The 22,956-nt window shown below is 31.2% G+C and overlaps 2 protein-coding genes across 2 annotated transcripts; both read left to right on the top strand.

Annotated features, from left to right (window-relative positions):
* Positions 1-5,202: 5,202 nt before the first annotated feature.
* Positions 5,203-20,887, top strand: LOC124358113 (lipase 1-like). Its single transcript, XM_046810409.1, has 7 exons — positions 5,203-5,320; positions 16,240-16,420; positions 17,343-17,457; positions 17,587-17,836; positions 18,578-18,731; positions 19,551-19,635; positions 20,830-20,887. Exons 1-5 carry the CDS (start codon positions 5,225-5,227, stop codon positions 18,710-18,712), a joined length of 777 nt encoding a protein of 258 aa, XP_046666365.1. The 5' UTR covers positions 5,203-5,224; the 3' UTR covers positions 18,713-18,731; positions 19,551-19,635; positions 20,830-20,887.
* Positions 19,605-21,557, top strand: LOC124355280 (gastric triacylglycerol lipase-like). Its single transcript, XM_046806378.1, has 3 exons — positions 19,605-19,635; positions 20,830-20,972; positions 21,417-21,557. The coding sequence occupies exons 1-3, from the start codon at positions 19,605-19,607 to the stop codon at positions 21,555-21,557; spliced, it is 315 nt and encodes a 104-aa protein (XP_046662334.1).
* The last annotated feature ends 1,399 nt before the right edge of the window (positions 21,558-22,956 follow it).

A 22,956-nucleotide genomic window follows, 5' to 3' on the forward strand; every position in this document is an offset into this window, starting at 1 on the left:
CTCTTAAGTAAACTAATTGTTAAGAGGGTCATTAATTAGGTCATGTTGTCAAAATTGTGAACCACTGAAATGTTGGTCTCATTTAAACGGTTTCACAGTTATTGAGAGCTGATGTTAAAATTAAACTATACAGCAAAATTGGACAGTCAGATTTGCACACATGTGCCCATAAAGACAGGAATCGTACGCGAACTGTAAGTGCGACAATTCTCGTACAGTGGTTGAATATTCCTCCATAAATCTCCCAGATACTTAACTCCGAGTTACTGAATTACAGCTTTACTTAACAAGTTCTTCCTGTTATTGAACAAGGGAATCGCCCTTAAACGTAATAGCTCAGAACCAAGAGCCTTTTTGCATTTTATAAGCACAAATCTACAACGTAAAAACCGATAGAATAATTTCCTGTAACAAATCAATCGATTGTTACACCCGTTAATTTTTTGGTGGTGATTGAAATAGGAGGTCATCAAAAGGGTTAAAATTACCAAATGATAATTTTTTTCTGAGTTAAATTATTTCATTTTATACATGTAAAACCTACCAACAGACATGAAAATTGAATCAGTATTTAGAGAACACCTAAAATTAAAGTTAAAAATGATTCATACAACCCTATAAAAACTTCTTGACCTTTGGAAAGAAGTGACTTTGTCTCTTTGTCTAGCAGTAAGACTATTATATAAGTATTATTTTTGTGTCCGACGGCTGATTTAAAATTTTGCGAGCTAAGAAAAATGTAGTATGACAAAATTGTTGTTTTATATTTTAAACCTTTTCTACATCCTACAATTTTGATCACCACCAAAATTAACGTGGCTGACGATCGATTTTCAAGAAAAGGGGAAATTGCTCTATCGATTTATCGAAAATCTAGGTTGCTTACACGCAAACAATGCAGATCGACTCTCGGATCCTGGATTATTAAAGAAATATTAATACGTTGTAATGCTATACCTCAACACTGTCGTACATATAAAAATATTTCTATTTGAGTGTAATTGAGTTTGTCACTAGAGCGCGCTGGGTGAGGGGTATCTTCCACTGACACGCACGTTTACACGCTCATACGCTCACACGCACTCACTGTCTCGTGATGTCGAATGTAGCTCAAGGCGTATCGACAACACAGATTCATGATCACGTTACAAATCGGCAACAACACACTTGCATACATTAGGCTTTGTTACGTAAATATTTTAAAGTCAAAAATTGTTACGTTATCCGACAACAAGTTATTGCAATTCCAAGGCAAGTGAGATCCTCGTCAGATTTCCGCGTTGAAAACAGGATCCTCCACGACTGCCTTTGTGAAATTCAATATTTGTATTAAATATCTCTTGACATGTATTAAATTTTTGTATGAAACCAGATGGTAATTCTTTTTTGAATTGGTAAATATGAAATAAGAAGATACAAAACAAAATTAAAACGTCTTGTAACAAATACTTGAATATATTCACTAAAGATGTTATTGACAGAGATACTATATACACATACGCTTTTAAATTCTCTTTATATTATTGAATTCATTCATTTTTAAATCTCTCGTTACTTCCTGTGTATAAATAATTATACGAAATCCACATGAGTAATATCATGCTTGTTGAATTATTTTTGTAGTTAATAATAAACGAATACATATATTTAGCATATTTATTTATAATATTATAATAACTTAGAATCTGATACTACATTGTTACGTGGGCGTATATAAGTAAAGGGGGTTCAAGCTCCCCGAAATATAAACATTAAAATTGAACCTAGTAATCTGTTTTAAGCTAGAACACATTTATGAGGTCTTAAAGCTCAACAAATTCCCGGGGGAAGATCCTGGAGAGCCTGTTTTGGAGTGTATTCTATACCTCCTAAACCACCTATACTGTCATCCCCTTCCGAAATAGTTTTGTATATACGTCACTGACCTGTTATAATTTAAAACTAATATATTTTATTTTTATAAACCTTAAACCCATGCTAGCAAAAGACCATTTGTTTAGCAAACAAATTAATAAGATAATAATTGAATTTAGAAAGTGTAATTTAAGCAAAATAATTCCTGATTTTTTACAATTCAATAGCTCACACTCTGGACCATTACGGACTTACAAACACTCACGTGTTCTCCAAACCACAGACGAAAAGTGTTAGTAGACTATTTATCATAATTATTCCAGCTCTTGAAAATGTTTCCTTGTTTCTTTTTACAAGTCAGCCATGGTCACTATGCGATGAATGTACACAAACCGGTAATAGACAATTGGTTTTTACCGGCATTATGACTTCCCTAACCGGTTAAACAAGAGTACACAAAACAATAACAGTTATGCATATAAGTCTAAGGTTCACAATATGTAAAACCATGATTCGATTACGTTTTATCAACGTAGAGTCTAGTAGTCTTTGTTCTGAGGTTTACGCGGCCGTTGTTTTGCCTAAGCGGATGTATATTACTGGCAGCCTCATATTGATTTTCTACTGTTGGCTGAAGATAGCTATTTCATCATTTTATATCAACATTGCGGTGCAACCGGGGAAAAACTCTGATAATAGTTGTGATTTTTATTTATAAACTGCTATTATTTTAATTGTAGAAGCAGTCGTCTCTTTATAGTTTAAATAAAATAACAAATCACAGCGAAACATATTTTAAAGCAATATCAAATTTAGCTATTCAATTTCTAATAGGACAAATTTAAATCTTCATTTGACAAGATCACTATTGAATACCTACTAACTTGGAATATAGCTCCTTTAAAAACAATAATTCCAAAATTACTGTTTGTTTAGTGTCAAAAAATATTATCGATTTGAATATTATTATGTCAGCTGTAACCCTTTTAATCTGTATGGACGTTTACGTTTAATAAATATTGAATTTTACACAAGAAAATAGTCATGTTAATTGTTATTGTAAAATTGTTTTTTATTTTACACAGTAGTACATGAAGCGATAAAAGAATAATTATATAGCATTCAAAATATTGTTCTCTGCATAAATGGTAATTTATAGTAAATAGTGACACTCATAAATTGTTGCTTATATTCGGTTGTTTCTTTGGCTATTTGAGTAATAACTGTTAACTAATAACCAACTAATACTTGTTTAGAATTCTCGTTTTGTTTTCATCACTGTTTTCAAAATGTTATTGCTTTTTTCAACTGCTGCTAATAGTACATGCTAAGACTAATCTTGATATAACATGTTAACATGTTATAAAATGTATTGAATATTATAATTTTCTGTAAAACTGTTTTTGTTTATACTTTGTATGTGTAAATTGTACTTTGTAGAAGTGCTATTGTACAATTGTTTCTTTTCATAGAAACAATATCAAAACATTGGTAATAACTGTTATAGAGGTCTTAGCACTAATATTTTGTTACATTGTAAAATAACACCGTTTTTAAGTTTAAACCTCTCTTAATTCTATACAAAATAATAATATATTGAAGCCAAATGGACATAAATAGCCATACATATATATATATATATATATATATATATATATATATATATATATATATTTGTAAGAAATTGATCAATTAATTATTTCTCAGAGAAAAATATAAGTCATTGACTCATCCAAACCAAAAAATACCCCTTTTTTAATTTTTAAAAGTTTCTCCTGTATTCAAAACTATATTCGTTTAACAGGTCTTTCACTTCAATTGAACTACTTCTTTGTTTATTAAGATTGGACTGTTTCCTCCAAACATCCATAGGACGAACTTTTTTTACCAGAAAACAATCACAATTAAAAATTGTAATCACTTGTTATTTTTATTGTAAAATTTTAAAAGTAACTAGCTTTAATAGTTGTGTTAGTATTTTTGAAACTTAAGAATATTCTTTGGGTAGTATGTAATAATTTCAGTAAAATAAAACATGGTGTTAAGATTTATTTATCTTATTAGCCTGTTATATTTATTTATGTAATGCTTGTTATTGACGATGATTAATTTGAAATGATGAAACGATGGTTAATTTGATGAGTGTTGAAGATTTGACATCAAATTTTGTAATCTATAACGCTGGGAAATGTATAAAAATCCCTCTTATTAATAAATATATATTCAGATATTTACACCCTTTAGTCTTTTGAGTTGTTACACCGCACTGGTCTTATCCGTTATATCTATGGACTTGACAATCAGCAGATAGTACAAGTGTAAATCACCTGTCACACTGAAGATTAATAAGTGTGATAAGTTATATATATTTAAACAGGTAATAGAAAATGTTTCATGTTATTCATCTGTCAAATTCAGTTACACTTTACAAATAGCATGTTACGTGAAGAGACTTTTCTTTGTGATGGTTTGATTTTATTGGGATTTTAACCGACTAAAGTATAATTCCATCATTTACATCAAACTAAAGCCTTATTTTGATAAGTGAAATACGCTGGGTTTTATACTTCTTTAGACACCAGCAACCTAGACTCCTAGCAACCCCTATAAATGATGAAATATCCAATTATAAATCAAAGTTATTTCATTTATCCTGTTAAATGGGATAAATTAGGCAGTTTTTGGCGGATGGAAGGGATACAGCTCAACATCGTTGAATCTGTAAGAAAAAGTTACAAAAACGTATTCAGAAAAATTATCTATTTTATATTTTTTTTCTAAATTAGTATATTCCTGAGATGTGTTTTTTTTTATTTCTGGGAAAATTTAATGACTTTTCAAAACAAGCAGAAATTCAGTTTAAATTTGTTCATAAAACAAAAAAGTAACGTGGATATTTTGTTGTACGAGTATGATAGTCTGTTTGATTTACGATGCCTTATTATAGTTCCTTATTTTTTTTCTTACACAATAAAGTCTTACTAATAATTTTACTAAAGAACAACAATAACCGAGCTGCCCTTGAAAGTCCCAACCTTTATACGAGGACCCAGGAAACACCAAATTAAAGAATGGAGTAGAAAAAGAGTCTCCTTTCCGAGCAGTGTAAACTAGCAGCACCATTCAAGAGAGAAGAGATAAAAACCACAATTTTGCTGACACAGTTTTGAGCTTTGCCTTGACAACTCTCAGTGGAAGAGTAAATAAAGGTCGTAAAAAATTCCATGTTCCAAAAGCGAGCAAGTGAGCTGCCAATCGTGTGAGATGAATCACAGTTTCGGTCTTATGGTAATGATCTACAGCCTAGAGTATATAACCGCGAGCAAGGTTACAGTAGCAAGTGTGGAAGTGATAGTACAGTACAATCGACATGCAGCGCGCCTTTCTGTTCTCTGTCACAGTCTGTGTCGTGGGCTTGCTCAGCTCTCATCGCGTCCATGGAGATCACCTGGGAGAGTATCGCACGGTACGTATCATCCTCTCATTTTTACTTTTTTACTTACAAATTTATTCTCATTTTTATTTTCGCTGAGGCAAATGTCTAAACTCTTTCAAGTTTCTTTTTATTGTATAAATATCACGATTCAGTACGAAAGTTTCTTCGATATACGTATAGCAGGACTAATCTAATTATTATCTTCGTTACATAAATTTTATTTGCTATATATTTACAATAGTATACTGATTATTTTAAAATAAATAAAATCAGACATCTTCTAGTTTGAAAACAAGATATTACTGTACACCATTGTTTTAAAGTTTCTTTAAAACTCAAAGCACTTTTTAAACGTTTCTCCTTTGTAAATGAATAATTTCTACTGAATTGAAAGGTTAAACTTAAAATACGTTGAATAAAATGGCAAGTTTTATATTCTCAGTTAATAGGGTTTTAAGTTTCTATTTTTGATTGGTTTGGGTAGTATAATATCAACAAGGTTATTGTTTACAGTGGTATGAATAACAATACCAAATATTATCACTTAAACAGGTTTATTTTCTTACCAAACAGAAGAATGGGGACTATTTAAATTTGATTAAACATTACCGATGAATAAAAAAATTTTATAATAATAATATTTTGTTCATATAATCGTGGTTTTTGGCGTAACTTTATGTATTTTTCCATAAATAATGTTATTTTTCCATAAAACAATGATTGGTCACTTAATGCATCATTATTACCTACACAATTCGAGTTGAATGAATTTAATAATAATCCAGATTCTATTTAATCTCATCTGATATTAAATTGATAAAAATTAAATCTATTCCGTATCTAAAATAATTACTTATCAACAATTCTCATATCAATAATATCCTAGGTGGTAGACGTATCATTATCTTTACATGCGTAAATGAAATACTAAGTTACGTTATTAATTAAAACTCCAATTAACATATTATTAGTGTAAAAATAAAATGTTCGGATGTTAGTTGTTATTGAATTCGTAATTTTAAGATCTTAAGCAACTAAACCCATTTAGTTTATATTATGTTTATTTAGTGATTTCACAAAGTGCTAAATTATTTTAAGTGAATTTGATTACTAACAATAGTTATTACATGTAGGAGTGCGCACACCACGTGTCGCATAACAGGACTCGCAATTCTTTGCATGCAAAATCTCAAGCATATCTGAAGTTCATTTCATTGCGATAGTTAAGCTACACGTGGTACTATTTCACATGTTAAATTTTCCTGTAATTGTAGTCAATTTGTTTACAAATTTAATTATCCAGCGATTTTACTATTCTCCACTTACGCTTACGCTCAGCCAAATCCCGTGTGGTGACACGCACTATCATCGAACTCCATGATTATGTTCGAGATATCGTGAGAACAGAAGACAGACAGACAAGAACAAAATCTTTCCAGTCCATCGAATAATAAGCTTCGCTAACGCTCAGCCAATGAATAATCATTCTTGAACCATAGTAAAGGTTGTTCTCCAACAAAATCAAGACAAAAAAAAGCAAAACTGTATTTTTCCACAATAAAGCACAATATCAACTCTGTTTACAAAGTAGATAACGGCTCTACAAGAACAAAAGGATAAATACAAACTTATAAATTACATTATACTTATATATACTTATACATCGGAAGGGCAGTCGCTATGATTTCTTATCAGTGCAAACAAACAATGAACAGCAGTCTCACAGATTGAGTTTGTACACAACATTCTGCTACACTACTCGTACATGGGGCTGAAGGGAAAAAGATTTAAAATATTCTATATTTAAGCAGATAATATGTGATTTAATCAATAATCACTCAGAATGGGGCAATCTTAAATTTTTCTTCGGACAGATTCTTTGTTTTCTAGATATACAACGTGAACAAGACTGTTTAACGAATGTATTTAGAAAACAAACTCAGTATACCTCTGTAGGGTACAAAACTGCACTTTCGGTTAGTATCAAAGGATTGCTCCTATCCCCAAAATGTAATTTTTTGGGCCCAACTGAAAAATGTTTAACACAAAACCCATTTCTAGTTACACCTCATTTTCAAGGTCTTTATGAAAGAAAGTTAACAATAAAACTTAGAGGTTGCTAATTCAAGCCAGTACACAATGTCGGCCAATTCAAATTTAAAACATCCTCATGACTAAACTTGTTTGAAATAACGAGTTATAAATAAATGTGTGACATATTAAGATATTTGAACTAACTAATTTTTATTTTAAAATTTAAACAAATAGCTTTTACAAATAGAAATTTTTGTAAAATCGAAGTTCATTTGGATTAGTAATTCAGTTTTTTCATAACAGATGCTCAAACTTCTCCCTGTCGACTATCTGACAATGTGCTTAGCTAGTTATAATTCCCTGTTATAATTCCTCACTCGAGGCATGTCAAAGCTTGCTAGGAGTGTTGTTCAAGGGTTTACTCACCGTTTAACATTAAATATTGATATTCATTACCTTTCAGATTAAAAATATATTAAAAATCAATTAGCTACCACCTCATACGGGCGACATCTAAGTTTCACTGTTAGTTTTCTTTTACAAAAATCTTTAAAACTGTGTGTAATTTTATGGGGGTTTACATTTAAAATTAAGTTAGTTCGAAATTTCATATTCTGTAAGCAGTTCAATCTTTGATGCTAACTGACAAGTGCAGTTTTGACCCTACAGAATTGTACTGGAGTTTGGTTATTCTAGGTACGGTCGTTAAAAAGTTATTATGGGGTATCTATACTTATTCATCCTGTATACGGAAATTCAGTCGACAAATAAAACACATTTACCGTGTTTATATTATCACGTGTGGTTCTTCTTAGAAACTAGTGCAAAAAGGGTTTTGCAGTCTGTGTTATTTTATTCTTTGACGCAGAAAATATACTCGTATGAGAAATCCCACGCTGCCAACGGCAAACATTGCTGCGGCCGTGGAAGTTCCAGACCAAGGAAAAAAGTAGTCTATGAAGGTCATCTTCCTCAGGTACTCAGGCTGAAACGGCTCGGTTCTTTCCTGGCAGATATTTGACTTTCATTTTACTTGCTCTATTTATTCAATGTGTGCTAGCCTCAGGTAGCCAGTTATCTTTCATGTTTTAGGTGTTTCTAAGTATAAAAGATAGCATAAGCGTAAATATATAGGTTTTAGTACATATTTTCCTCTTAGGATTTTCTTTTTAAACTAACTAAAATCCTTGAATAAATGTTTATGTTGCATGAATATAGCACACATAAACATTTCACATTTATTTAACTGTCATGACGTGTATACGGTGTTCAATCAGCCTATCTAAACATTTTGAAGAGGTATTTGATTTATTACAACCCAAAAGTGTCAATTATTCCATTATTTTCTTCAGTTTATTTCATATCTATATGAACTACACTACTTTGACTATAAGAGAAGTCAGGAAATAACGTAATAAAATTAACCTTCATTCAACAATATGTTAACAGGGTAGCATTCCAATTCTTAGGTAGTTATAATACCTCAAAAACTTATCTTGACATATACGGTTACGTACTTGTAAACATTAAAAATTGCAAAAGGCATATAGTCATCACTATTTTTGTCTCTAATTTAAGAGTTGCATTACATTTTCAGATTGTAGGGTTATATTTATTAATGATACTGTTGGAAAAGTCAATGATAGTGTGCGCCTAAATTCAAAGAATTTGTAGAAGGAAAGGATATTTTGGAAAAAAAGATTAATAATAATTTGATATTGCGTATTAAGTATCATCACAAGTGGATTTATATCACGCTATTGGACCTGTAGGACTTGAAGAGGTACGTCAATGAAAATTCCTTATATGATAGTAACTAACAATATGCATGCTTGGGGAATTTAAATTTCAAAATATGGGGTTGGTTGATGATGAAGCCAAGGGCTTCCTAGTCCGGTGTAGAAGAACGGAAATGATCACAGGAAATGATTAGTCCGGTGTAACATAACGAATCACGGAAATGATACATTCCCTCACGGTCATTCCCAATTGGAAGACACGAGCGCACGACCCTGTGGAGAGAGATAGGATAGAATGTGGTAAACATTAATTTATCAATTACTATTATTGACGGAATGTATGTTTTGGACCATCTTAACAGGCTTTGAATCTCATGAAATGGATTATGACCATTGCTCTGTCTCGGAGTGTAGGAATTTGAATCTTTCGAATCTCGTCCCGAGGCCAGTCTCTGGTTCAAAATTTATTAAATAGCATTTTATCAAGATTTTAAATTTCTTGTTTTTCTTAAGTTATCTCTAAATCTATAGACGTATAAGGTTTCAAATCAGGTTTACATTAAGAATTGTTTCAATATAAATTGGTACTTACTCTTTGAAGTTTATTCAATTTTAAAAAATGTTTATGAAATATATCATCCGTAATTTATGAAAGTTTATTGAGTATTTTACTTTAATAAATTGTATGTACAAATTTGGCAATATAGGTACGACTGTCATTAACTTATTTACAAATCAATTTATAAAGGGTATTTTATCAGTGGTACTTCACGTTTTTATAGGAACATTTTCCATATCTATCTGAAAATTGTTATTGAATTTCTTGAATCGATCCCGTGACTTCTCAGTATCAGCATATCAGCCACTACGCAACGGTGAATATCAAAAACATTTAGTGCCACTGAGGCAAATGAGATTTTGACTAAAAAACCCTAGTTAGTAACAAAAGACCGTTAGTAATTAACTTACATTAATTCTGCCTTAGGTTTTCTTATTATTAATTAAATGTGTGTATATATAAGTACACTTGTTTTTAAATTGGGTTAATTTTATTGCTAAAAACTCGTGTTTGTATAAATAAATATGATATCTCGTTACTCTTTCACCGTTTAATTAATTTAAACAATTGGGAACGTTTTCATAAAGCACATGTACGCAGTGTGTATTAGTGTCTCAACCGTTTTTTGACGTTTGACTATTTGGGATTACTTTTTTATATTTACAGCTAATAATTCATTCTGTTTCTAAATATTTTACTACACTTGCTCATTTTTTTATATTTCATAAAATAATTGATGGAATACCAAAAGCTGTTAGTATAAAATATTTTGCGGCGTAATTAAGGGGAGATGAGAGGGGCAGAGCTCCTCCCCCCCCCACCCTGGTGTGCTTATCAATCATATTCGTCCCCATACAAAAAATCAAATCGTAGTTACGCCACCTGGGTACACATCACGTAAACCTCTAAAACACGTCTTTAATTCAACGAAAATATTAACTATATTTATTATATCCGAACAGTTTAAGCTTATTATTTGACAAAATTAGATGATCAAACAAATCATAAATAGATTAGGCCTAAACGTTTTAATCGAAATGGATTTTATTCTTGTGTTCATCAACGAGTAAAAGAACCGAATCGGACTAACTATAAATATGTATCACAGATTGACAAATAAGTTCCGCATCGATTGAGGCCAATGGATTGCGCAGATTAGCCGATAAAGAGCGGTACCACGCACGGAACTGTAACTGTGCGATTGCCCGTTATGGTAATTCCATGGAAAGACACCTGACCAGTCGGGTGACCTTGGTCACTACTCAACCACTCGAGTCGCTTTGTGTAACAGGTACCCGAACTTGAACCTGGTTAGAGTTCTCGTTCTTTACGTAAGTTTTTGCGCACTTCTGGTATAAGTTTTTTTCGTGTTTTCGTGGTCGTATTGGGTTTCTCAACGTTATTTACAGTTAACGTACGTTGTCGGATTCGTGAGACATTAGATAAAGGCGTACAAAGAGTTAGATAGTAAAATGTTAACTGGTTATAAGATCAGTAACATCTTCCATTTTGCATAACCTCAAAACACTTTTTACCTCATTTCTTTTGTTGGACCGTTTTGACATTGATACTCCACCTTGTTTTAATTTAAGTGTCACCCGGAGCGAGTCAGAATTTAGGAAGTATTTTTTTTTCAACTCGCTGGTTTTTATTGTGTTTTGTTGGTTAGTCCGGGGCCTTGTGTCTAGGTCGCCTCCGACTACACATTTCACTCACGTAGACAACACCTTCTGGCACCTCCTTCTATACTCGACCTTATCTTTATTTCACTGTCCTCAGTTGCATTACTGTATTAATTTTATTTGATGGGATAAGGCGAGCACCAGGGTCAATAGTACTAAATATGAACTACCAACACCACACAAAACAAAAGACACATTTTAGTCCAAAGGTCACAACTAGTATTATTATTGCCAGCATATTGCGCAATAGTAGCAAATTGTGTTAATTCTCAAAAATCAGTGAGAAGTTTAGGTTAAAACTCCTAGACCAACACTGTATTTGGGTTTAGATGAATCTCCGTAGGAAATTTTCCTTTGAACCAATGATCTTCCTTTCTAAAAAGGGTACACGTTTAAGGCGTTCTACATCCATACGAATCTTATGGATGTAGAATACTTAGTAGAATGAATAAAGTATAACTTAAAGGACACAGTCCAGATTTGTTTCTACCTCATACCCTATTATAATTAGAGATGATTCTGTGCAAAATGTTCAACCCCTTCAGTGTTGACGAAATGCTACATTTTTAAATTCAGTTACACTTACATATTATTATAAAATAAAATATGTGTGTGCTTTCACGTAATATTTCAAATCTAACTATTATTTTTAGAGTTCAGAAGTACACATTTTAAATACTATGCTCTGTAACAGACAACAGAGATATATCACACCGAAATTTAACACCTGTTTAAACTTAGATTCACTTTCGTAGTGCGATAATCAAAGTTAACAATTTAAATTATCTGAGAACATCTCACTATGTAGAAGAACAACAATCATTAGAGTAAGACGATTGTGGCCACTTTTACTCGACAAAACTGATCAGGTGACCTCGAAAGTAACCACCGCAACTGTAAGACCTGGTTAGTACATAAATAAAACAAACAACAAACTAATGAAACAAATAAGATTTACTAATTTAGCCAATCCGAAGAATTAATCTAAGACAAATATAAACTAATACGAGATAACATGTTAATTCCAAAGTGCAATACAATTTAATTTAGGATAATATGAGTTAATACTCGTAGTATGATATCTTCTGATATCTCATGAGAGCAAAATAATAGTAGACTAGTAGATAGGAATAGGCTTGACATTTGAAATAATGTTTAGCTAAAATACGCAATTATTTATAAACGATTCTACAGTTATTAATCAAACACCATGATTTATTATCAATACACAACAAAATGAACTATTTTTTGTAAACATGAATAACATATCTTTATATCTTATTCTGTTAGGACTAAATTAGGCTATATTTTAATTTTGTTATGCGTTTTAAGTTTAAGTGTACTGAAATGCATTAACCATTAATATTTTTAAGGCTAAAAAAGACAAACCTATTTGTATTGGATTAAAACTTTAACTAACGACATATGTTCGTAGTTGAAAAATAAACTGTTAATATACTTGCAAAGAGTATTAAAAATGTAACCTCACTCTTTTTTTTAGTTTTTGTGAAAATCCATTATATCATTATTTTTAAGTTGCCACTATTTAAACCTAGTTAAACTGCTTGTTTTATATTTGTTTATTGTTTGTTGTTTTATATTTTACGAAGCTCAGGCGGTCCAAATACAATCGGTATTAATAACATAACAATTACTATAAACATGACATATCACAATCTCTGTCTTCCATTACCGGATGCTTTCATGTCTGAGAGTTTTATTTCGAAAATATTATAATAATTAACACATAAAATTATACACCGAAGGTAATGTAATTGGATAACTGTGTTAGCTCTATTTATATTATCATACAAGTATATGTATATTGACTTCTAAAGATTTTTTGAGCAGCCACAGGCAATTTGATAAAAGTTGTTTACTTTTAAATTGAGTACAGAAGAGTTTTCGCTTTTTTGATCCTATAGATAATCATACTGTGGCTGGCACTCATGCCTAATTGCGTTAACTGTTTACTTAGAATCCAGTCAAGACATTTAAGATGAGGGATTTTGTTCAAGGTCTTCTTTCTCAAGAGCATGTTGGCCACGTCCGCTTGCAGTTATTGATAAATACTGGTTTTACCAGGAAAGACTGGAATGTGCAAGTCAACATCGTAATTAGAAGAGACAGTTAAACTGTTAATTCATATTCAGCACATACTGTATAATCTTTTGTCGCTTGACCGCCTCTTGCGGCCATCTTCTAGTAAACCCAAAATCACTCTCTTCTGAAGAAATTTATTTCAAAATATTATTTTGCTAGATCTTCTATGAAGGTAATGTTTTTCCAACACGTTTGTTTTTGTAACCCTTTTCGCCCAGTTTATGAGCAATTTGCCAGCATGTAAACCAGATGATGTAAGAGGTTATGGTTTCCGGGGCTTCAGTCGACTTACCTTGGGTCTTATCGACTTATTATTGGAAGATCTTGCAAAATACAAAAATTTGGAACGAAATAGATGTTAAAATTATTCATCGACGCTTAATTAATTGTGCTTCATATCTAAAGAGACTATATTGCTTAGCACATGGAGCCGTGAGAATGCAAGTTATCACCCTCATTGCCCTGTGTGTTTAACGATTTAATTTACATGAACATTATTTAATTAAAAAATTTACTTTTGTACAATTTGGTATGACTTTATCTTCATGGGTTTGTTGAAATGCAAGCAGAAATTCACACATTAACTTCCTTAGACTAGATTTTGGTTGTAAGCACTTAGAATTAGGCTTATCGTACTTATCTATTTACTCATAAGTCTTGTTGTTTGGTTTTGAAGGTTGATTTTCCTTAATTTACTAACATCGTTGAGGGTACTGACAATTGATAGTTCAGGTAGTGAAAGTATTATTGTTTAGTTAGAAACACTCAGGGAGGACGTGGATCTTTAAGAACTATTTCCACATTTCCGGACATGAAAAACTCCCCAAATATTCAGCAGTTATGAAATAGGTCAAGCGGCATCTCCGTGGTAATTTGTTAGACAATATAAACATGATACGGAGTTGTAATTTTGTAATAAAATATATATATATATATATATATATATATATATATATATATATATATATATATATATATATATATATATATATATATATATATATATATTTATATATATATATATATATTTATATATAACTGATCCCCGGCTTGTTATTTCCAGATTGCTTGGGAAAAGCTCGAAGGTTGTACTTGGAAAATAACAAAAATCGTAAAATGTCACCTGACTACGATATTTTGTTGTTTATGTTACGTGATGTGTATTTTAGTGTTTACTCTGCTTGTCTGCTATGTGAATGTAGTTTGAAAGTAATTGATTTCATTACTCACAAAATTTAAGCGACAGTATGACAAAAATATTAAGTGGTATTAAACTTTTACTTTTACATATCAGCTGACTGTTCTCTGATAGCTTACCTTGTTGTTGAGGTTATCTTTGATCGTTATACATTTCAAACAAAAAGTATATCTTTAAATATATCCAACTATTGCAATTGGTTCGTCAATTGCAAATCTTTTCACATTTACTACTGGCCAAAAGTTTTAGAAAATAGATTATTTCCAGCCATGTGTAACAACAAACCTTTCATTTTCTACAGACAACTAAAATGTAAGTATAAAATATTACATAAAGTCTGCATACAAAATTACATTACATTCTTTTTTTATTTGTTCAAATTTCTTAGCCTCCACTATGTCAATTTTAAGTAATAGACGAAAACTTCTAGCCTAATATTCATAGGCATGTTCTTAATGAGTCAAACTTAAATTGGGATCACCAGATTATTCCATATCCATAATCCACTATCCATACACACCAGTGTATATGGATAGCCTACAAACCAGTCTTTTAACCACTGCATTGTCCATCAATAAACCTTTCAGTATTTGAACCTTCTGTTCCATAATCCAGGATTGAGAAATGAATGAAATTAAAGGATCAGAAGATTCACAATCCAGTTTAAAACATGCATGTTCAATAATCAGTCTACAATTATCGCTATCACTGTTAATTATTCTTACTCATTTTTATCTGGCAAGGAAAGAGTTGAGATTTTGTGTTTATGATACCTCATGATTAAGGTTAGAATTAAAAATAGGTAGGCCTATTTGTTGTTTCTCATTTGAAAAACTTTGAACATATACGAGATACATATTTCCAAGTGCGCTAGGTCTAGTTTTTTAATAATACTGCCTAAAAAAACAACAAATTAAAAGATTAAAATAAGGATTCTATAAGTGATATAATATTATTTGGTATTTATTTACAATACCGTGACCATGAAAAATGGACTTTTTTTCATGGGTTGGGCATTTATAGCCAAGTATTATTATCACAGGTGCATATAAACTGGGGGGAAAGTATATCATTGTATTATATTGATGCCTTTCAGCCATTATTGCATTAAGGATGGAAAATAACCGACAAAATTTTGTCGAACAACACTTGGAGGGTTAAGGATCAGGGGCATCACGTGATCTGGGATTCGACTTTTGCAAGCTCGAGTTAATTTTTTTTCTAAAAGAGCAAGCAGTGCGCAGCACTGCGCAGCGGGCAGGCATCGTTGACAGGATTAACGTCATCATTTCAGTAAAATTGCCAGAGGTACTGTCAAAAACAGAGTTTTCAGAGGATTTCAAAAAATCGTAACTCCTTTGATTTTCGTTGCCGACGAATTTTTTCTTCACTATTGTTTTCAGGAAAAATTGTAGTTTTCAGGAAAAAAAAATTAACATACCTTTCCATGGTCACGATTTTGTAAATTGATACCTATTATTTTAATGAAAGTAATATACAGTAGAGTTACACCTAAACAACAACAAAAATTAATAGAATTGGTTTAGGTATGCTACAACATAAAATTTGTATGGCATGGATGTCCAATATTTTGTCAGGTTTTTTTTATCTAAAAGTAAATTTCTTTTTAATAGGTGGATGTCATCCGGGATTATGGGTACGAAGCAGAGGAGTACAATGTAGTTACGGAAGATGGATACATCCTGGCTTTGACCCATATCAAGTCCAATTCTACCAAAATGCCAGTGTTGATGATGCATGGTGTATTAGCAGCATCTGAGCAATGGGTTTTGAAAGGTCCTGGACAAGATCTAGGTGAGTTAGACCAAGTTCCTTAATTATTTAAAATCAAAAGTGCATAAATTATATATACTGTTTGTGTTAGCTTAACTAAGTCCGTTAAGACCACAGCATCCCCTGATAATAAGGATATTTCCTTGAGATTTGCAATTAATAATAAATTAAATATAGTTAAGGATACATATACTTCTATAGACTTCAAAAGTTCACACAGAAATCAGTACAAAACATTTGGATCAAAGTACGAAAATTGTGATTTGATCATTATTATTAACATATTAAAACATGTTAATTAGACTATACTGTAGCCCACAATGTACTCTTTGAGCTTATGCAGTCTTATGTGATGAACTTATTAGATTAAATTGTGCTAACTTACAGTGATAAAGACTGTGGAAGCTTAAAAAGTATTAACAACTGCTTACTGTATGGCAGCAAACAAAAAATATAATTTTAAATTATAGTTTTTACAATTTTTTTGAATAAATTGTGTCACTAACGAAGAAAATTATAAATTGTGTTTAAATTTTACTCATAATAACTGAGATAAACAAGATTTATAAATCAAAGTAAAATTTGTATAGGCCTATGAAGTTTATTTTTTTGTAAAAGTTAGTAGTTCTATTGCGTTTCATTTTAACGCATAAATTTTAAACAGCTGTTCTGTAAAAGCAGTTGTTAATGTATTATACTGAAAAGTGTTACATCTTGAAAATATTTAGTAATCATCAAAAGCAAAATTTTGTATCTTGTGTTGTTTAATACTATCACATAACAATAAGTACCAACTATCACATTATACATCATAATGTGTTTCGTTAAAGTTTAGAGTTCTGAGGTTTGTATGGCAAAATCAGGCCTGATATATTAAGGCTATCAATGTAATTTAATAACATCAAAACTCACATCGTTTCTAACTTTAGATTGGATTTTGCAGCATTTCTTCTAGCCGATGAAGGACACGATGTGTGGCTTGGTGACCAAAGAGGCAATCACTACTCGAGAAGTCATGTGAAGTACAATACATCGCAACCAGAATACTGGGACTTCAGGTAACTTTTTGATCAGTTGGTTATTTCATGTCAATGAATTTCTCATGTTGAAATCCACAGAAAATGTATAACATAAGAACAAAAATTACAACACCAAGAACTTTATTTATAGAAGCACAATTTTCACAGCTTCCACGAAGCAGGAATGTACGATCTACCTGCATTCATCAACACTATACTGAATTACTCGGGCAGCGAGCAGATACACTATGTGGGACACTCTATGGGAACCTCTGTCTACTACGTCATGTGTTCTCTCAGACCCGAATACAACCATCTGGTTAGAACAGCTGTACATTTGGCTCCAGTCGTATATGGGCTGCGTAAGAGCTTGACCTCCTCCCTTCAATTGATGCTGCAGAATGCTGAGGACCTTGCTGTAAGTCTTTGGTTGATCATTAGTTTGTGGTGAATAAAACCCTTAGATCTTGTGTTTTCTAATATTGTATCAAGTAGGCTAATTTATAAATTTAATGTATTACAAAAGTTCTGTAGTTATAATGCAGTAATGTTATTAATTTATCAATAGCTATGCATCTGGAATTAGTAAATAAATTGACAATTTGCAATATAACAAAATGTAAAGCATCTAATGTGCTAAACAGTGTTTAGTCAATAATATTCTGCATCTCTTGGCTGTTGTTGGTTTCAGTCTGTATTATCTGGCCGTAAAAACATTTTTGCTTATTCCCTCAAACCATAGTGAAGCTCTTACATGCCACAATATCAGAATTATTTGTACTAGATGAAACAACCTGATGATCAAATATTTCCTTACAAATAATTGTGATTTCCAAATGCAAAGGGGGTTTGAGATTGTTATTTGTCATTATTCTTAGAAGGCCAGTTAAAGTAGCAAAATGCTTTGGAGAGTGAATCTCCCATCCACTACCTATTATTTCTGTCCATCTTAACTCATTCCAAGTGTTCTTTAGTTTCTAATGTTTTGTTTTAGTTAATACTAAACTACTTGTTTACTTTGATAATTTGAGGAATGTTAATAGTGATTAAAATAATGGTGAAATTTTTTAAATTTATTAATGTTTTTCCAAATCTTTTTTTCTATTATTCATTATGTGACACTTACAATCAGTTGTAATTTTAAATTTTTTTGTTATAGGACGTTCTAAAGAAACAGAATATCCACGAGTTCCTGCCAAGGACTTCAAGAAACCAGAGGATGATAGACAACGTATGTTCAGAACGCAACAAGTTTCTTTGCCTCTTTATGGTTGGGCCAGATATACGGTCCTGAGACGTACATTACAAATACTGTAAGTATAGTCAAACTCAGAATGTGTTAATGTCATACCCTCTGTAGGATTAGATAATTAAAGCACATTTATAGCATTATTAAATATGAATTATTTATTGCCTGAGAACATGCTGTTTATTAATTATATCAAAAATACATTTTGTTTTAGTTACGATCCATCACCAATTACAATTAACTGTACTTTAGAAAAGAAAAATGAAAATGTAGCTGAAGATAGGTTGAAATTCACCCCGAATGTGTTTAGGAAATAATTAGTGTATGTTTTGACATTTTAATGGACAAGTCAATTGTATTATGATACATTTTTTGTAAAAAACCAACAAAAAATTGTTGGTTGTTCACTACCAACATGTTCTAATTAATAGATTAAATGTGCACTTCTTCCTGATTCAGAGTGTGCGTAATCCAAACTTGGATTTAATCATCAGATCATTTCGGTTGCTCACAAATTGGAACAAAATAGTGAATTAAAAGAAAGTCATCATAAGTAAACAAATAGGCATAACATTTTTTAATAAGTTTAATTAACTAAATGTTTCATATATAAATTCACTCCCTCTTTATCTGATATAACCAGATCATACTATGATGACAGCCATGTTAGGAAAATTATCATTCTACTCATATGAGAAATAGAATACTGTGTGATGGTGGAAATATATTCACTGCAATACCTTTCCAAATCTTCATTCACTGTCCTTTATTATTAAAAGAACAATTAAATAATTTGCCTTATCTAGAAAATATTAACAGTAAGGAGTATTTGTAGAGTATGTGTCCAATCCAGATTGATAAAATGATTTATTTATTATTTCAGACAAAGCTGAGAAATTACCTGAAGAGCCTTCAGTCAGGAACATCCATAAAGACTATGCTACATTTAACTCAGATCTTCAGATCTAGTAAGTATATTTGATCAATATTGATTAGTTAAAAACTCACCTTGGATGTCAGTTTTGTCCATTGTATACTGTAGAGAAGGTTGCATGTATAGAGCTGGAAAATAATAAAATCAGCAAAATATGATAATAGCTACAAAACTAATAGGATAGGTAACGAGACATTTTCTAACTATCTTGGAATGCCAGAAAACAAATTACTCTTTCAGTTTTTATTAATTTATTATAGATTGAATATAAATGTATTTCTTGGCTATTTGGTATTGTTAATAGCACTGTCAGTCTTCCTATTTCAGTTGTTGTTAGAAATACTGTATGTATTTGTCTTTATAATGAAAATTTTACATCAACATCATGAAGCAAATGTAAGCAGATTAAAGGTCCATTAATATGTGTAGGATAGAAGTTTTATTATATCAAAATATTGAGTAATCGGAATATATTGAATTAAAGCAGCAAACTTAAATAATGTATGCTGTTAAAATGAGTAAAATGAGCATAACAGGATCCAAGTGCAATTTCTTTTGGCACAAGTATCATGTTCCTACATTCAAAGATTTACATTTTGTACTACACTATTTGTTATTATATACCGGGTCTTCTGTTTGAAGTTTTTTTATTGATGTAAAATTTGAAAGACTTAACAGGATTTCAAACATTTGCCATCATTATATGCAACAAAAGTAGAACACTAGGTTTCGAGGATTGGAATCTATTTTCTTATTTAGGTACTAAAAATAACAATAAGGCAAAACATTAGGCAAAAAATGTTACTACCTTATCAATGATTAGTTCATAGCTACGCATTGATTTTTTTGTGCTCACTGAACTTAAAGCGTTAAGGTTTTTTTGACACTTGAAGAAGGATAGATTCCAATCCTCAAAATTTATTGTTCTATTTGTGTAACAGATAACAATGACAAATATCCAAAATTCTGTTATCCTTTCATATACCAGGTTTTCCATGATATTCCACCAAACTTTAGAATACAATCCCTTACTCCACAATAAGTAAAGAACTTCTAAATAAAAATTATCTAAAATAAATAAACTTACATGTAAATTTATCATAAAAACACTGTATAAAAATTAATTTAGATCTATGTATTTTGTCAGCTTTTACTTATTCAAATGATCATGTCATACTTCTTAATCACCAGTTACAATTTATTAACCCTCCTTGTAATCTTTTTTCAGAAAACTTTGCCCAATTCGACTACGGGAAGAAGCAGAACTACGAGATCTACAATGACAAGAATGCTCCAGACTATCCACTTGACAAAGTCACAAGTCCAGTCGCCCTCTTCTACAGTGACCAAGACGCCTTTGTTGATGAATCGGTGAGTATACCGTACTAGCATTGAACTGTTTGCATTCACATATAATTATTAGAAAAGTGACCTAAGGATACTGAATTGTAAGATTTCAATTAAAATCATGCATATTCTGGTCTTAATAAATTTTTAATTAGCTTTGTTCTAAATCCCTAAACTTTTTCCATATGGACTCACTAGTCTAAATTTATTGATTCAGTTACATATATTAATTCTATGTTAATTTTTTCATGTTCCAGTTATCAAAAATATTAAATTTACTGTGTATTAATGTTGGGTTTATTTAACTTTTTGCGAAAAGAAGTATGTCTGTTAATTAATTCACATTCGTTCTATGCAGAAGAATTTATTAAAAGCATTATCATTGCTTTAACTTTCATTTCTAGATAGGGTATCCTGTTTGGATCTTTGTTCCTTGTGAAGATCACTAATAGATTCGTGTTGTTTCAGTCGATTGAGAGACTTACGAGAGCACTGCCCAACGTGGTTATAACAGCTTCTATCCCGAACTATAACCACATCGATGTCTTGTTTGCTGACAACGCTCCGGCAGTCCTCTTCCAGCCGATTCTCAAACTGTTGACCGTCTAGAAGTGACTCTCTGCCTGCCGTCAGTACCTGGTAGCGTAGTGTAGCATAGCGTAGTCGTTTGTAGCATTGCAGTGTGTTGATTTGCTCAGCAGTTTATTTATTTTCAATGTTCAATGTCTTTTTGACTGCTTGACTCGTCAACACTGCTTGTATATACAGTATTCCTATTGTAGTCTGTTAAAAGTACTGTATCACCAAACAGTGACTTGCTATAGTGCAAAGTTTTTAGATCATAAATCACTTAATTTATTATTTTTCCAAGAATTCACTTTTACGTATTCTTTCTTAATGTATTGGAACAATTCTAAATTTGTAATCTCTCTTTTTAAATTATCCAAATATTGTTATTTTCATTCTTAAATGATTAAATGTCTATTCAGATTCAATTACTTACTATACACATTAACAAATATAATGGTTTATGTAAGAATTAATGAAATTGTTGCTTACAATATTGGTAGTACATTTAACAGAACCAGTTAATTAGTTGTGGCTTAGTTGTCATAATATAATGATATTGACAATCAATGATGATATGCATCAATTTAAGCTTAATTCTTGTAGGTATATTAGTAATGCAATTATAGTGCTTGTTTAGAGTAGTTAATGTCCCTTAATTACAGAACTTGCAAAGGAATTTGTTTGTATTTAGAACAAATTACTATATTGATATACTAATTAATTAATATCAATTATTTTTTATAATGATGTACCACAACGCTTTGAATTCAATACTTTGAATACAGTATGTGCACTATTTATTATTTTTGAAAATTAAATAGTATTTATATAATTTTTCAGTTACACTTTGTCAAACTTCACGATTAAGATTGTAGACTGGTTAGTATCTGTTTAGTTTAGCATTCAATGCTTTATATTGAAGAAGTAAGATCTTGCCTAGTATTAAAGTTGCTTGAAGTAGCCAAGTTTAGTTGCAAATGTTGACTAGTTTCATAAGATAGTGTTGTTTTATGTATAAAACAATGGATGGTTTGAGAACAGTACCTCTGTGTACTGTTGCAGTATCGTCTTAATCAATACAAGTATTGTACTGTATATAATATTGTATCATGAAATTTTGTGAATTTTGTGATACTTGCATTGTTTTTCGCCTTATATTAAGTATGAAAACAAAACATGTATATATAGATTAAATTTAAATAAATGTTAATGATTAACATCTTTCAGTACTTTATTTATCCTTTTGACTTTCTTTTCCAGTAGGCAGTAAAAGTATAAATCTTTTATTTGTAAAACCAATACAAGTACCCAGCAGGGATCACTTCTGGCTGGTTTATACCTACCAGTTGAACCCACCACTGGGCACAGCAAAAACCGATGTGCCACTTCAATCTGGGCAACCTTATGGATGTCCAGTAGCGGCACATCTCTAACCGCA

This window comes from Homalodisca vitripennis, chromosome 1 (assembly GCF_021130785.1).
Source record: "Homalodisca vitripennis isolate AUS2020 chromosome 1, UT_GWSS_2.1, whole genome shotgun sequence".
In the NCBI taxonomy this organism is placed as follows: domain Eukaryota; kingdom Metazoa; phylum Arthropoda; class Insecta; order Hemiptera; family Cicadellidae; genus Homalodisca; species Homalodisca vitripennis.

Excerpts from the sequence above, each read along its gene's own strand:
- LOC124358113 (XM_046810409.1), top strand. The coding sequence starts at position 5,225 with ATGCAGCGCGCCTTTCTGTTCTCTGTCACAGTCTGTGTCGTGGGCTTG. Across the intron at positions 16,421-17,342 it reads AGGTCCTGGACAAGATCTAG|CATTTCTTCTAGCCGATGAA; the intron begins GTGAGTTAGACC and ends TGGATTTTGCAG. Across the intron at positions 17,837-18,577 it reads AGAATGCTGAGGACCTTGCT|GACGTTCTAAAGAAACAGAA; the intron begins GTAAGTCTTTGG and ends TTTTTGTTATAG.
- LOC124355280 (XM_046806378.1), top strand. The coding sequence starts at position 19,605 with ATGCTACATTTAACTCAGATCTTCAGATCTA. Across the intron at positions 19,636-20,829 it reads AACTCAGATCTTCAGATCTA|AAAACTTTGCCCAATTCGAC; the intron begins GTAAGTATATTT and ends ATCTTTTTTCAG. Across the intron at positions 20,973-21,416 it reads ACGCCTTTGTTGATGAATCG|TCGATTGAGAGACTTACGAG; the intron begins GTGAGTATACCG and ends GTGTTGTTTCAG.